A 15,402-nucleotide genomic window follows, 5' to 3' on the forward strand; every position below is an offset into this window, starting at 1 on the left:
TATGCTGACTCGTGTGCAGCCATCTTGGACCTGCCTCTTGTTGTGTGTACATGATGGAAAGTGGGGGGGGGGAGTGCTTAGATCTTTGCTCTGGCATCATTGAAGTATACTAGTGCAGGGCACAATTAGGAAGGTGGCAAAGGAGGGAGAGGGGTGCTGAGCTGGGTTGTGAACTTGTACCTCTGCCTTACTTGAGCTCATGCACCTGCACAGGATTCGGTCGTCTGAGCTCAGGCTATTTCCTTAAGATTCTTTTCTTCTTTTTCGCGAGTAGGAAATGTGGAAGCTTAGCAGAGAAAGAGGGATGCAACCAATATTATTTTTCCTAATAACAGGGAGTTGGCCCTTAACACACCCACACCATAAAATGCTGCTGTAGTATAAATAGCAAGTGTGCTGTTAGATTGGCAAGAAATTGAAGCAACAAGGCCAGAGGTGACCCAAGGAGCCTGTTTCCCTATTCCAGTGGCTTCTTGTTGCTCACTAGGCACTTAGTTCTGCTGTGCTGCACAGCCAGGCAGATCGGGGCTTATACCTGACCAGACTTGGAGGTGCTTGAGTTAGCACTGTCCTTTTCCAGTTTTGGCAGGCTGCTGTCCCTTTCAGCTGGATGAGATTCGGCTGGGCCTTACACATGAAGGGAGCCTCTCAGAAAAGGAGCATTTCAGTCACAGAGCATTTCATTGTAATTACCATACAGTCAACACAAGGGCAAGCGTGGTCTTGCTGCTTTGGGCTTTTGAACAAGATGTTAGTTTTGTCCATTGTTCTCTGAAAGCAGGGCACATGGTTCCAGACTCAGCTGCTACTGGCAAAATGTGATGCTTCAATGGAAGTGCAGAGTAGTTGGGTGTTGCCTGTGTCAGTTTTTTAGACCAAGAATTTGTTCCATGGATATGTGCTATGTCCTCAGCAGTCCTAGTACACTCAGGCCCATGTCTACAGTATCATGGCATTAGATATTGGGATTCAGCATCCTAAAAATCTCAGCCTTTTGATATGTTTCTTGGTTGTAAAGATGGGTTTGAAAGGCGTGGGGGCAATTCCAACTTCTGAAACCAGAAGATGACTTGGATAGGCCTTCCGATGGCCTGGTGTTCAAATTCTCTGTTGCACTCCATGCCCTCTTCCTTCTGCCCCAAGAAGCAGTTGTTTGGAACACAGCGTGTTTGTGTAATTTATGCAGATTATGCAGTGCAGGCTTTTTTGTTATTTAGAACAAAATGTGCACAGTTTTGCGCCCAATGCTACCAACTGAAAGAAAGGAGGCCGGTTGAGAGGCTTGGGCCCAGCTAGGCTAGGCAGTGTCGGCTGTAGAAGAGCTAATGAAGAAAGATGGCTGCGCGCATGAGCAAACTCCACTGCAGATGGGAAATCAAATTAGACATTTGGTGGTGCTTGTGGAAAGAAGAACTTGCTGCTTGAACACAAAATAACCTCAACCAAGGCCATCCAATAGCTCGTAAGTACCACAAAGTTGAAGTTCTGCAGGTTTTGGGTGCTGGTCCTAGCCTTTATTCTGAATAGAATAAATGAGTCTGTTACACTTGAACAAACAAGCTCTTGCAGACAGTTGTTCAACTTGGGAATGTATTCCATTAATTATCTGCTCCCACTTAAATGATAAATGCTTAAAAGTGATCATCAGAGGGTTCTGTATTCTTAGCTCCCTGCCAGACCAGCTTCCTCTTAACCCCTACCCCACCTGCACTACCCACTGCCATTCATGCCTTTTAAGAGTGAATTCACAGTTAAAATGAAGGCAGATAGCTGTATCACCTGAAACTTGCCTCCTTTACGAAATACATGCCCAAACTGGGAATAATAACTGAGCCTACTAAAAAGAGCAGTGGCTGTTGTTCTTTCTGCTGTCACACCTGGGTTCTGTACTTCCAAGGAGCCTTGCTTGGGAAAGGTTTCAAGCTAGGCTAGAGTTCTGGTAGAAGTGCACATCAAGGTCATGCTCTTATGTTGTTCAGTTCTCTACTGACTTGTCACATTTCCTCAGAGGTAGGCATAGGGAACCCATGGCCCTCGGTGTGATGTTGGGACTCCTAGCTCCACCAACGGTCAAGGGTGAAAGGCAGTATAAATTGCAACATCTGGAGGGTCACAGGTTCCCCATCCCTGCTGTCTACAGCAGTGGTGAGGAACCTTTTTGGGGCAGTAGGCCAATCTTTACTTTCCCGCGGGCTAACTCTTACAGGGACAGGACTACCGACCTGTCAACCACCTGGTGTCTTATTGACATCTGATGATTGTCATGCCCACCTGCCAAAGTTGGCCTGCTTTGTGCAGTTTCCAGTGGGAATCAGCTGGTACACCTAAGCAGTACTGAACTCCCTGTGCATCAGCTAATGCACAAGTGTATGTGATTTGGTGTGTTTTCTGCTACCAATGTCTCTATTTAGCCTCACACCTGATGTCATGTATGGCGGCAGGTGAGCAAAACAGTCTTGTGGGCTGAATGAGAAGGCCTGATGGACCAGAGTTTCCCCACACCTGGGCTAGAGTATATTCTCTGGCATAAATTACCAGATTACCACCTGCTTTTATTCTTTTCTTTTTCTCTCTTCCACAGTAAACTCCACTCTGGGCACAGTTCTTTCTGTTTTTAAAAATGCCTGATTTGAGACTAAAAGCTCCTGTTAAATCTTATAGCCTGTTAAGTCTTGTATGCAGGTTGTAATTGTGCACATGCAAAAGAGAAGACAAAAAAACTCTAGTATTCAGTTTAACATCAATCATTTTTAGAATCCCAGTTTTTTCCTTCTCCAAAAGGAGGTCTCTAGCTTGTGTGACTGCAAAAATGATCAAGCCCAAGTTTAATTTAAATTAACAGACTAAAGGCAGTTTTGATTCCCATGTCCCATTGGCTATAATGGGGAATTAGGGTTTTTAAGGATTGGGGCCTTAAAAGAACAGGGTAGGGTAGTGTTTTTAGAACTTCTGTCTCTGTCTTTAGTGGGGCTTGGGGATACTGGACAAAGGTTCACAAATATGGTCATGGCATCACCCACAAATTTAATTCTGGCAGGCAACATGGAAAGCCTTCATTGTATGTCACCACTATTATTTTTTAAAACACATCTCACAATAAATTGAGGCAGAGCAATCTTTTCAAAATGGCAGGAGGGCTAGGTCTCAGATGAGGCCACAGTTCAGTTGGTAACAAACTGCACAGCTAAAATTCATGGATCCCTTCCTCAGCCTTTTGTACCTCTTTGTAAATTAAGAAATTATTGGAAATGATCAAATGCATAACATTTATACAGGAGAGAATAAGGAGTAGTATCGAGGTACACAACTCTACCTCGGTACTATCCCTTTGTTTTTAATTAATGTGATGGGCATTTTAGAGTGTATGTGTTTGATTTAAGCTACTATTCTGAGCTCTATTAGTTTGGTGTTTTCATTTAGGACTTCTGGGCTTTTCCAGTCATATACAATGTGAAATAGAATGCCACATGTCAGACTCTGCTCTCATTTCATCAGAGTTGCTCACAAATATTAAACAGATTGGGGGTGGGGCGGGGAAGGATGTGATAGTTTAGTTACACTTACATTATTCAGTGGAGAGTCTAAAATTGTATCGCCTCACCCTGCGCCCAAATTGTCCTAACAAGTAGTTTCCTGCACATACCCTGGCCCAGCTTTTAGGCTTTATGTAGCAGCCTCCCTCAAAGGAAAATAGGGTAATAAGACCTGTCACTTCAAATACCCATTACCCCTGAAATGCATTCACCTGTTTCCTTTAGACAAATTATGCAAACAAAGCTATTGTTTTCATGTCCTGCTTGGGCGGGTGGGAGCAGAATGCTGGACTAATCATGTAGCATGGGGTTCATACTACTCATTCAGCATGCAGCTTTATTCCTTCATATTTATATCCCACACTCTAGGAAGGCAGAATGAATCTGGTTGATGATAATATTTTTAAAAATCTCTGCAGTCATGACAACCTCCCCCAGTCCGAAATGTGGGTAGCATAACAGCAAAGCTATGGGAGAGATGTCCAAGCTTAGTTCATGTAATGGAACCATACGAATCAGCAGACATGTTGAAGGAGCTTGGCCAAGAAGGCTATTCTATAAATGTCTGTTCCACAATGTCGGGGAACCTGTAGCCCTCCAGATGCTGTAGGACACCAGCTCTTTGCAGTCTCAGCATCCATGGTCAATGGGAGTTGTGTCCAACATCAGTTGGTGGGCCCACCGCTTCCCCATCTCTGTCGTACAGCGGTTACATGTTAACCTGGCTTGCAGCAATAGTGAACCATTTCACTATTCGTGAGCAAGAGAACAGATGGCTTTCAAGAAGTGGAACAGGAAGGTGCACAGCACAGCTGCTGAAATTTGGGACACTTTTGTGTTACTCCTGTTCTACCAGCACATTGCCAAAGGTAGACAGTGGAAGCCTCAACTTACTCAGTCTCTCATTCAGAAACTAGCGTGTCGGCCCTGGGTATTGCCAGAAAACAGATTGAAACTGCCAGTCTAACACACATCTTTACAATGCAGATTTTTATTCAAATCAGTGATGTGTCCAAAATGTTTGGGGTATTGGAGCGCTTTGCTCATGGGAAAAGTGGGAGGCCTTGGGGCCACTGGCAAATAAGATGTCTCTGGAAGGAAACAACCCTCCCACTGTATATAGGACACGGCCTCGGAGCCTGGGTTGCATATAACCATCCCATGGATTTATCAGATCTTTTAAAGTCATGTAATAAGCTAGTGGTCACCACATTTTGTGGCAGGAAATTCCACTAAGAAATAATATACAGTACTATAATTACTTTTCATCTGTCCTGAATCTTATGCCACATTCATCGGGTGATGAGTTACAGTACTGAAAAGGAGAAAAATATTTTTAACCATTTTCTCCATACCCTACATAATTTTACAACCATCAAAAACAATCATTTCTTCCTTTTTTTCACCCGCAACCACTGTAGCCTTTCATTTAGAGATAATTTTAGTTGTCCTTGCCAGTACCACTTCCAGATGTACAGTATCATTTTTGAGATCAGACACCTAGAAACAGCGAACAATATTTGCAAGACCTCAGAAAGCTACCTATTCTGAGCCACACAATGGGTCCATTATTATCCAGCATTATTTTAGCAGCAGCAACTAATGTCATTATGCCAAGGGCTTTTTACCACTGACAGTTTCCTTCTCATTCTCTTACCTAATAATCATTAGCAATGAATTATTTGTTTGTAGTTATATGCCAAGATTTTTAGTGAGATTTCTTCCACAACCCTGAGATCATCTTTGTTAATCAGCACTAGCTAAAACCCCATCAGAGTATATCGAAAGTTAGGAGGTTTTGCCCCCATTATATTGAACCTCATTTGCGAATTTGGGGATCTTTTTTTTTAACTTCCTAATCCATTTAGGGTTTGATAATCTTGAATAATTTAGTGTTTGGCCATCTCATTTATAAACGACTACAATATATTTTCTCTTTCTTCCTTTCATTGTGAAACTGTCCATTTATTCCTGCTCTCTTCTTTCTGTTGTTTAGTCAGTTACCGATCCATTAGAGGTCCTATGCTGTGACTAACAGTTTATGCAGCAGCCTTTAGTGAGGTATTGGCCAAAAGTCCAAAGGCCCACGATCCTCCAGGATCATCCCATCCACATTCCTGTTGACAGACTAAAGTTAAAAGATGTGAGACAGAGCTTTCTTTTGCAGAAGCCATGCTGATTCTTCTTCAGAAAGGTTTGTAACTTCTATATACTTGATAGAATTTTATTAAGCTTACTAGCTTTTTCATTTCCTGGGTTCACACCTGAACCACTCTCTCTCTATATATATGGTTACTTTCCAATCCTCTGGTACAGAAACTGATTTTTGGGATAAGTTGCATATCTCTGTTAGAAGATCAGCAGTTTTGCACTTGTTCCTTTAATAACTTTGAATGGATCTGATTCAGACCCAGCCATCTGATAATAAGCACTAGGGCTTCTATTTGTCACAGCCATTTGTCTCAATTATTCAGACTCCTCCTTCAAAAAGGCCGCTGAGGATCAGGTATCAGCCCAGCATCTTTCACAATGGATACAAATAATTCATTTAGTTTCTTTGCAATATCACTGTTCTCTTTTAGGGCACATTTTACTTCCTTTTCATATAAACGATTGATCCAGAGGTTCAAGCCAGATTTGCACATTTTATCACAACTCCTTCAGCTTATGCATTGGCATGGCTGATTCCACAGTTCTGAGGATTACTTAAGGTACCTTTGGAAAAAGCATGGCTGCAGCCATGTTCATTGCATTGTCTTGATTCCTTCAGATGTTGAAGGGATTTGGCTGAACTCTTTAAGAGTTTGGAGATAGCTGTGAAAGAACAACACCTGAGAAATTGCAAAGCAAAATTGTCACCACCTAGTCTAATCAATACAAACTACAGTGGTACCTCAGTTTTCGAACGTCTCCATTGACGAATGTTTCGGAGCTTGAACGCCATAAACTGTAAATTCTTTGGTTTTCGAACACGCCACGGATGACGAACAGGAAATGCGGCTTCCACTGAGTGCAAGACCCTGTCAACTATTGAGTTTCGATTTTTGAATGTTTCAGAACTTGGAACCATCTTCCGGAATGGATTACGTTCGAAAACCGAGGTACCACTGTATAGTGAATGGTCAACTCATCTGTCTTCCAAGGCTGACAGTGAAGACATTTTCAAATCACAAGAGCTAAAAATAAGTTCCAATCCTAATTTCAGCTCTATTGCTATTGCTATTATTATTATATGGCTGTTACAAATCCCAGTGTCATAGAATTGGAATGATAACAGCAGCAGGTAGGACCTGCTCTGGAGAGACCAATACTGTTACAGAAGGGGTCATCTTGTATATACCAATTCAGTGAACCAGCTGAGCTCGCACAGCTGTAGAAGCAGAGATCCTTGAGATCTACTCATCCAAGAAAAGGGGGTGGGGGTGGAAATCCAGCTACAATCCTTTCTGAAGCACAGGAAGAGGGTGAACAGAAGGGACATCTTCAGAATAACTGCCTTTGCAAGAGCGAGAAACAAGCTAGCTTGGCATTTTATCACATCTCCTTAGACACTGCTGATAGTACGCCTATACGCCCACCATGTCTTCCAGCACAACTCATTGCTACCTGCCTGGGCCATCCCAGCGCTAGTGTGTTGACCTGCCAATCAGCTCTGGCCCTCATACAGCTCCTCTCTTGCCTTCCTGGCGAAGAGCACAACTGGCCCAGGAGAGATGGCTGCTAACAGCTTCCCTCTTAGGCTCTTGCTCCAGAAGAGAAACTGCTACTTGGCCACATGCTTTAAAATAAATTGCACTTTAATAAGAAAGACAAACCATGGCACAGCAGCTGCAGAGGTTCAGACTTGCAAAGGACAGTCCTGGTTTTCTGCTCAAGCTACCGTGCCGCTCCTTCAACCAAGGTATGAAAGGCATCCCACAAACGGAGTCCTGTAAAGTCAGACTACATCCAGCCCTCAAGAGAGAAACGCTCCAGGGGAGGGGGAGGAAGTCTTTGTGTGGAGTCCCCATCCAGTCCCTGGTAATGCAGTACCCCTAGCACCTTGCTAGACACGACAGTCAGCGCATGATGACCACAATGCTCAGGGCTGTCCATCTCCCTGTGGATTCTTTGGTTTCCTTGGTCCCAGAGAAGTGGCAGGGTGGGGCTCCTGTCCCCAGGCCACTCTGTGGCTAGTGCATCACATGGAATGGTGCATTCCCTTCTCAGTGCCAATGAAGACAGTGATATTTGTGTAGAGGGGGTGGAGTTTCTTGGAGAGCAGCTGGTACTCCAGTGTGTTCATGCCATCCTGCTTCCATGTTCTCCTCGTCTTGGCCAGCAAGTTAAATCTGTAAGGAAAATTCACAGAGTCAAGCGTGAGAACTCAAGCCCTTCTCCTACCACCTCCCCGCCCAAAATGCAGCTCCTTGGATTTGCAGGTTAGGAGAAGCTTACGTATTCTTTTTACACAGATTTCCAGTAATGAAATGGTATGGTGTGGTCAATGTTTTGTAACAAGGTGAGGAGGACAGTGTCATGTTTGTCAATAACGGGAAAAACAGTTGCAAATACCCATGCCTATACCTGCCGAAAAAATACAAACCACTCACAATGATGAAGTGGGTGCTCTGAAGAAACTTCACAGCTTAAGATCAGGAGCAGCTATACGTGGCAGGTGGGGAGGAGAAAAGGAAGGAAGGAGAATGCTTGAAAAAGCAGGGACTGGAGGATAATAGATGGCAGACGGACCAAGTTGAAAAAACCACACCAAGCAGGAAATAGGAAAGCGGCAAGACTACACATACAGCCTACAAGCAGGAGTGGATGTGTATAACTAGCAAGCAAGGAAGGTTTGAGGACTGAGCCAAAGCTCCAACGGCGCATAAGGTTTTTACGTTTTGAGTCCAACATACAATTTCTACCAATTGTACAGTTTCTACTCTCCCTCTATCCTTGTGATATGGCAACTCAGAGTAGGCAGTGAGGACCAACAGCCCTGGTTGGTAATGGTGGGGGCCTGGGTTTTACAAATGGATTGGAAACAACTATCCAGTTCTCTTTTACTACAAAATTTCCAGTCCAGGTTATTTTGCACCACCACAACAGAGTGTTGGCAAGCTCTGCCACACCAGAAATAGCATTAAGGGAAAATCACAGCACAAAAACAAAAACATCTGTCTGGGCTCTCAGTTCTTTAGAATCTCCACATCCCAGGACTTCTCACCAGTTCTCTGTTTACCCTTGTGTGATGTCTTCAGGCCAGCCATAATGGCAACCTTCCTTTCTCTCACAGAAACTGGACTGCAAACTGTTAAAACAACTGAACATTCCATGCTCCCACTCCAGCTTGGCCACTGCTGGAGGCTTCACTCCCTCAAGCACAAAATATCTAAATATGACTATGCTCTGGGAGTTATATTATCTGCAGTGGACATTCACCCTGGCCCAGAGGATTTGGCAGGGTGCATTAAGGAGGATGCAGAGTAGCTACATACAATCACACTTAACCACCTAGTTTACAAGACAGCAGTCCATCTGCAATTGTTCAGGCCACATTTCTGCCCCAAGTAGTCCCCTCCTCTACTCACCTCTTAGGGTTCTGCTCATTGCCCTTGTCGTGTCCATGCTTGATCATACGGTAGCGGCCGTACTGAGTAGATGGGCGAGAGATAACCATCCCACTCAGCGCAACCCTGCAGAGAAGGTGAATGGCAATGCAGCATTAGCGGGAGTGAACATGGGGTTTCAGCAGGGGCACAAGTGCTACGATTACACATCCAAGCAATGCAGTGCTTCAGTGCCTTCAAATCTGCACCATGCCACTCATGGCTCCTCTCCTTTGCCCCACCCCTGGGCAACAGCAAGAACAGAATAAAACAACCCTGGATTCCTACCCGAGCTTGCCCAATCCCTCCTTGCCAATATTTCCTATGCTCTGACACAAACCCTAGGGCAATACATGGGGGAAAGTTTGAGAGCCAGGACTCCTAGGGTCCCATCCTCAGCCATGCCACCTTAAACCTTTGTGAATAGAGTTGCCTAATCCCCCTAAAGCTGCTGGGCTTTATGCTGAAGGGATGGAACTGGAGCCGCCTCCTTTCCTAGCACCAAGGACCATCTTTACCTGACTGCAATGTCGTCATCTTCACCGCCCCAGCCCCAATAGTTGTTGGGAAAGCCATTCATCTTCATGTATTGCTCTGGACTGAGTGCAGAAACCCCTCCAAAGTAGGACTTGTATGGAAGCCTGCAAGAATTTAAGGGGACATTTATTTACATGTAGCCCACCTGCTACTACCATGCATATAGGAATCTCTAGAGGAAACACATAGGACCTCAGCTGGCACAGAGATATGGGCATCCAATATTACTATGCGAATATTACGTTCACAAGCACAGGTTCTGCCCACAGGCTTACAGACCAATAGATCTAACATGAAAGGAAAAAGGAATGTGGGAGGGAAAGGAAAAGCAATAAATTCGGGTACCAATTCACATGGAATGACCTGAGGGAGAGTTCTGGAAGAGGTATCAAATGGCAGCTACTAGAGAGGACCTCACTCTCTTCACTGCATGAAGCATGCATGTCATTTTAGGATTTTTAAGGGCAGCAGTACACTGCATTTCAGGAGAACCATTTCTAGAGCAGGGTCCTATCCAGTGATCAAAATTAGACAGGTTCCAGGCGCATTTCGCACCTGGCTATTGGCCACTTGTGACCAAGTGAAGGTGCCTGGGCACCAGGATGGCGCCTGATACCTCCAGCATCTGGAGGTGCATGACTGGGGATCATTGGATCTTGACTGCTTTCACACCCTAATATCATTATCCTGTACAATTCTATCAGTTATATTTTATCTGCATAGTCAGAATGAATGTTGGGAACCAAAATGCTTTTTCTGTGTAGCCTGAGCAGGAGCGGTGAAAAACGTTATAGTTAAGTAATTGTTGTCACTTGTCTTCACTTACCCCTGCTCACAGTTGTGAAGAATATTCTTAAGTTGTGAACAGTCCATGTCGCCATTAAGAAAAAGTGGTAGGAGTAAGCCAGTATTTATGTAGACTGTCCCTGGATAAAATGACTTGTCTTCTTTAAGTCCTCAAAGTTCTTAACCTAGCTCAAGGTTGTCATCTGAACAAGCCAGATGCTAAACTGATAATCACAGTCAACCCATCATTTGAAAAATAAGACTTCAGAGCTGTCTTGCCCTAAAATGGCAACTAGACATTCCATTTTGGCGACTGCAACCTTGGTTTAAGGAGCCATTTGGCACCTAGCTTATAGATCTGAGCTTCTAACACTGGTCTGCCTAGGCTTCCAGTTCTTTAGCACCAACCTTCCCCTACAGCTGAGCTGCTGTATGCAGAAAGCTTTTCTCTATCAACTCCCACCTGTAATGCAGCTGCACTCAAGAAGGCTGCCCTTCTGCCAAGCTCAAAACAGCATCATTTGACTCTTCCCCTGCTTTATCCTCACATCAATCTTGCAAAGTAGACTGAGGGAGGATGACTGCTTCAAGGTCCCGTCAGTAAGCCTTATGGCTGAGTGAATATTTGAACCTAAGTTTCTCTGGTTCTAGTCTGACATTCTAACTCTTCCAGCACACTCCACATTCCTCCCCATATCTGCATCTAGAAAACAGCCTAGAAACACACAAGAAAGCAGTTGTTTTCAGTGTGATTTTGTTTTCAGAAGGGAGACTGGGCATCTCTATTTTAAGAAGGAAAGGGTGTTGGGAGGGTTAGAGAAGCATTCCTATGGAAACAGACCCAAATCCAAGAAGCTTACTTGTAGCCAAACTTGTCCATGGCAACAGCCACGTGCTTGGGGAAACGGTCACAGGTGTACACATTGCGGTCATCTTCAGGGATGAGGTCCACATCATGGAAGAACATACAGTCCCAGTCCTCGTCTTTCATAGCTTCCTTGAAGCCCACATTCAAGAGTTTGGCCCGGTTAAAAGTGTAGTTCTCAGCCTGAGAAAGAGATGGGTGGCATTTACACCAGAGCACAATTTACACTCTCTCTCTCTCTCTCTCTCTGTGTGTGTGTGTGCGCGTGCGTGCGTAAAAACTAGCTCCCCTAAAGTGCTAAACTCTCACATCCAGGACAGTCACCACTAGGCGCTACATTAAAATAGTATCCTTCCTCCACGCTGACTTCTGGCATTCTCACATTTGACAGCTCCTCCAGAACCACCTACTCCATTTCTATCTTGGCTTGGGCATGCTCCAGGGGGGACTCATTCATCTACACCCGAGATTCCTTACCTTATCTCTTCCCCCTCCAAGGAATTCGGTGAGCTCAAACCACTGGGTGCTGGTTAGTCCCTGCCCACTCCCCATACCCAGTCTCAGCTCCACCCCACCCCGTAGTACTCTTGCTAGGGTTCCTTTCCCTGTGCCTGACTCTTCCCCACCTCTCCAGAGATCAGACTCAGCACAGCAGAAATCATGATTCACTGCACTTTTTGGAAGGAACTACAGCTTTCCCTCTCTGCAGCAATCAGCGCAACCCACTGCCCCCTACTGAGGCCTAGTGCTGAAAAAAGCTTTGCCTGCCCACCTGCCTTCACTGGGCACTCCTCCATTAACAATAAAGAGAGCTATTGCCTCTATTCCCTCCTCTCCTAAGGAGAGAGAGAGAGGCCACACATTAATGCAGGGACAGGCAGCAGCCATGGAGACTCTTCTGCTGGGAGCCGCCCAGAGTGGCTGGGGAAACCCAGCGAGATGGGTGGGGTATAAATAATAAAATTATTAATTATAATTATTATTATTATTCAAACCTCCTGCCCTGCCCAGCTCACACACGGCTGTGGCAACGCACCTGATGGATGATGTAGATGCCATAGGTGAGCTGCTGCCGCTGCAGGAAAGGGTGCAGGTAGTAGAGCAGGTACTTGAGGTGTTGCTCTCGGTTGCGGTGGGGGATGATGACAGCTGTTTTGTGGACTGCATCGCAGTCTGGCGGACGGTAGCGCCCCCCTTTGGTCACAAGGGGATTCTTCCGCACAATATCATCCAGAGACAGCCCTGCGGGGAAAGTCACCCGAATGGGGCCTCCTGCAGGCGAGCAGAGACGGGGGTAAGGGAAACAATCTCCACCGCCTAGCTAGGTAGTCAGCAGACTGCAGGCTAAGAGCCAACGTGACCCAGAGTCCTCAAGAGGAGAACACCTCGAAACATTTTCATTTTAGATTAAAATGAGCATTAGCCTCCTAGTCAGTTCCAGGGTTCTTTTCTCTTTCCACCTGCTCCATCCCTGGTCATCCCTGCAAACTTTAAAGAACCGTAGGATTGTAGAGTTGGAAGGGACCATGTGAGTCATCTAGTCCAGCCACCTGCAATGCAGGATTTTTTTTTTGCCCAAGATGGGGCTCGAACCCACGACTCTGAGACTGAGTCTCATGCTCTATGAACTGAGTTATCACTATGCTTTCACTAGTCACACTGGACAAGAAAAGGTGCATGGGTCGAGGAGAGAGAACCACTTCTCTCATTTCACAGAGCACTTCATGGCTTAATGGAAGATCACTTCTACGATGGGCCTACAATCCTCAAGCCTCTTTTTGCGGGGGTCTCTCATCACTAGGCATCTCCATTTAAAAATCACTATTGCTGTACTCTACTTCCAGAATTTGTGTCTTCTTTCCCAGGGCCAAAGAGCGGTGTAAACAGGAAGCAAGCTTTTGAATTACACTGAACTCTTTAGTCTCAGAACTAGTATGCTACACACAAAGAGAGAAAATTGACCCAAAAGCTTGCTCAGAATTTACTTCACTGTTTCATGCTCATTTTTGCCTTTCACGTGCCACCCAAAACCTTTCCAGATGCCTAGCTGGTTCAATGAAACAATACATTAGAGCTTCTGTGACTCTTAATTTCAGAACAACCACTCCCGCCCAACACCATTCAAACCTTAGGGCTGACTCCAAATCCCCAGTTCCTAACCAGAACCAGGATCAAGAACAGAGAAGCCCTTACCAAGGAAAGGAGATGCCTCTGGACAGTAAGGAAGTTCCTCTGGGGGCAGAGGGGGCCGGGCAATCAGGCTGAGGTTGGCGTAGACGTCCCCTGGCAGCGAAACATTGTGTAGGCTGGACAATATAGTCAATGTGCCCCCCTTGTAGAAGATGCCCAGGAAATAGGCAACACGCTTGCGGTAGCCATCGTGGTACAGCAGAGCCATCACCACCAGCTGCACCCCTAGGAAGAGCAGCAGGTAGCGGCCACGCAACTGCAGCATGGCTGAGGCAGGGCCAGGATCATCTATCCATGGTGCAGCTGGGCTGAAGGGTGGCGGCGGCAGCAGCAGCAGCAAGGGAAACAGAAGACAGTGACCTGTTGGAAGCAGCAGAAGGTAGAATGAGTACAGGCAATGCTCATTCGTCAGGTTAACATTTATTTTTATGCACAAACATTTTGATGGGCCAAAAAAGGTGCCCCAGTTAAACTACCAGCAGGTTTTGGGGTGGGGGGTGGGGAAGAAACTAATTTTAATGCAAGTACAAACTGTAGCACAGAAGCACCATTTTGAGAGGCATTCCGTGTCTTTGGGGAGAGAATAGCCATTTACAACCCGTGCATGCATCGCCGAAAAGCAAGCATCATCTTCGCTCGAAAACCATTTAATGCCGATTTGATTATCTGATCAGCCTCCTGACGTTCACAACGCTCAGCTTTCGCTTGGATGCTTACAAGAAAATGCATTTCCTGCCCCCAAACGTTTCATGTCTACATATGCAGGGGTAAGGTTCTGAAAGCGGGGGGAAGTTCACATCCAGAGCCCAGCCCAGCCATTTGTTACACACAAGGCGATCTGCTCTCAGCAAGCACAAGTATGGACAGACGTGGCACCGCGAGACAAAGCAACTAACAGTAATAGCATCTTCCTGTCTCTGCAGCTGCATGAGAAGTCTCAGTGCAGCAAAAAGCAAACCGCACACCTGCCAAATGAGAGGTGCCCACAGGAAAGGAGAACGTGGGAGTGGGTGGTAGGCATAGCAACATAACATGGCAAACATATGCACCAGGGAGGGGAAAGAAGTTAGGACAAGTGGCAGACAGAAAAAAATAGGATAGCAGAATTATTTTTTGCTTACACTCCCTCCCTCCCCCAAAAAACCAAGGAAACACAGAAGGATTAAGCTTGGCAGCTTTCAAGTAAAAAAAGGAAAAAAATATGTTAAGCTCAGTTGCAGATCAATCCCCAGAATCTGCAGGAAGGGCTGGGAATGCCCCCTGACAGAAATGCTAGAGAACTGCTTCCAGTCCAAGGAGACAATTCTGAGCAAGGTCTTGACTAAGGCATAAGGCAGTTTCCTACATTCCTGGGAAACTGCCTCTCCTCCCATGGAACTCCATAGTTGAATGGTGACTTGAATCTGGGTTCTCCCAGATACTATGATGCTCTGACCACAACACAGTTATTCTTAGAATAATGTTGCCAGAGCCTCCTTTCTCCATACCCCGGAGCTGCTTCATTTAAAGTGTCAAAAGCCATGTTTTGCATGTACATATAACCTTAGTCCACAGCTGTTGCTATCTGCAACACTTGAGGGAGGAGGGAGGGATGGGAACAGGCGCAAGTCCCCTTGCCGCAGCCCTTTCCATGCACCTTGTCCACTCTTTGGTTTCCAATATTCGGCCCTTGGGCCTCCAGCTGCCAGCCACTTCACATATCTCAGCGTTTGGGTTGTATAGATCCTCTTCACCCTGGCTTTTGACACTTGCAAGGTATGCTTTTAGCACCCACCTTATTTCCGTGACTGCAAGTTGTTTAAACTGTTTTTAACGTGTGTTAATTGTTGCAAGCTGTCCCGACACCCAAGGGTGAAGGCTAATAAATTATTATACTGTAATAATCTACCTGATTGCAGAATCT

At 45.5% G+C, this 15,402-nt stretch overlaps 1 protein-coding gene across 3 annotated transcripts in view; it reads right to left on the minus strand.

Moving 5' to 3' along the window:
- Positions 1 to 7,312: 7,312 nt before the first annotated feature.
- Positions 7,313 to 15,402, minus strand: part of LOC308591307 (beta-1,4-galactosyltransferase 3-like) — a 37,519-nt gene continuing 29,429 nt past the window's right edge. For all 3 annotated transcript variants that reach the window (XM_081202017.1, XM_081202016.1, XM_081202018.1), the window contains 6 exons: positions 13,503 to 13,859; positions 12,346 to 12,581; positions 11,305 to 11,492; positions 9,640 to 9,762; positions 9,104 to 9,208; positions 7,313 to 7,864 (listed from right to left, as the gene is read on the minus strand). In XM_081202017.1, the coding sequence (XP_081058143.1) occupies positions 7,714 to 7,864; positions 9,104 to 9,208; positions 9,640 to 9,762; positions 11,305 to 11,492; positions 12,346 to 12,581; positions 13,503 to 13,764 (1,065 nt within the window). In that variant the 5' untranslated portion in view covers positions 13,765 to 13,859 and the 3' untranslated portion in view covers positions 7,313 to 7,713. The remainder of the gene's footprint in view (positions 7,865 to 9,103; positions 9,209 to 9,639; positions 9,763 to 11,304; positions 11,493 to 12,345; positions 12,582 to 13,502; positions 13,860 to 15,402) is intronic.

The sequence above is a fragment of the Podarcis bocagei genome (assembly GCF_964188305.1).
Source record: "Podarcis bocagei genome assembly, chromosome: 7".
Classification (NCBI taxonomy): domain Eukaryota; kingdom Metazoa; phylum Chordata; class Lepidosauria; order Squamata; family Lacertidae; genus Podarcis; species Podarcis bocagei.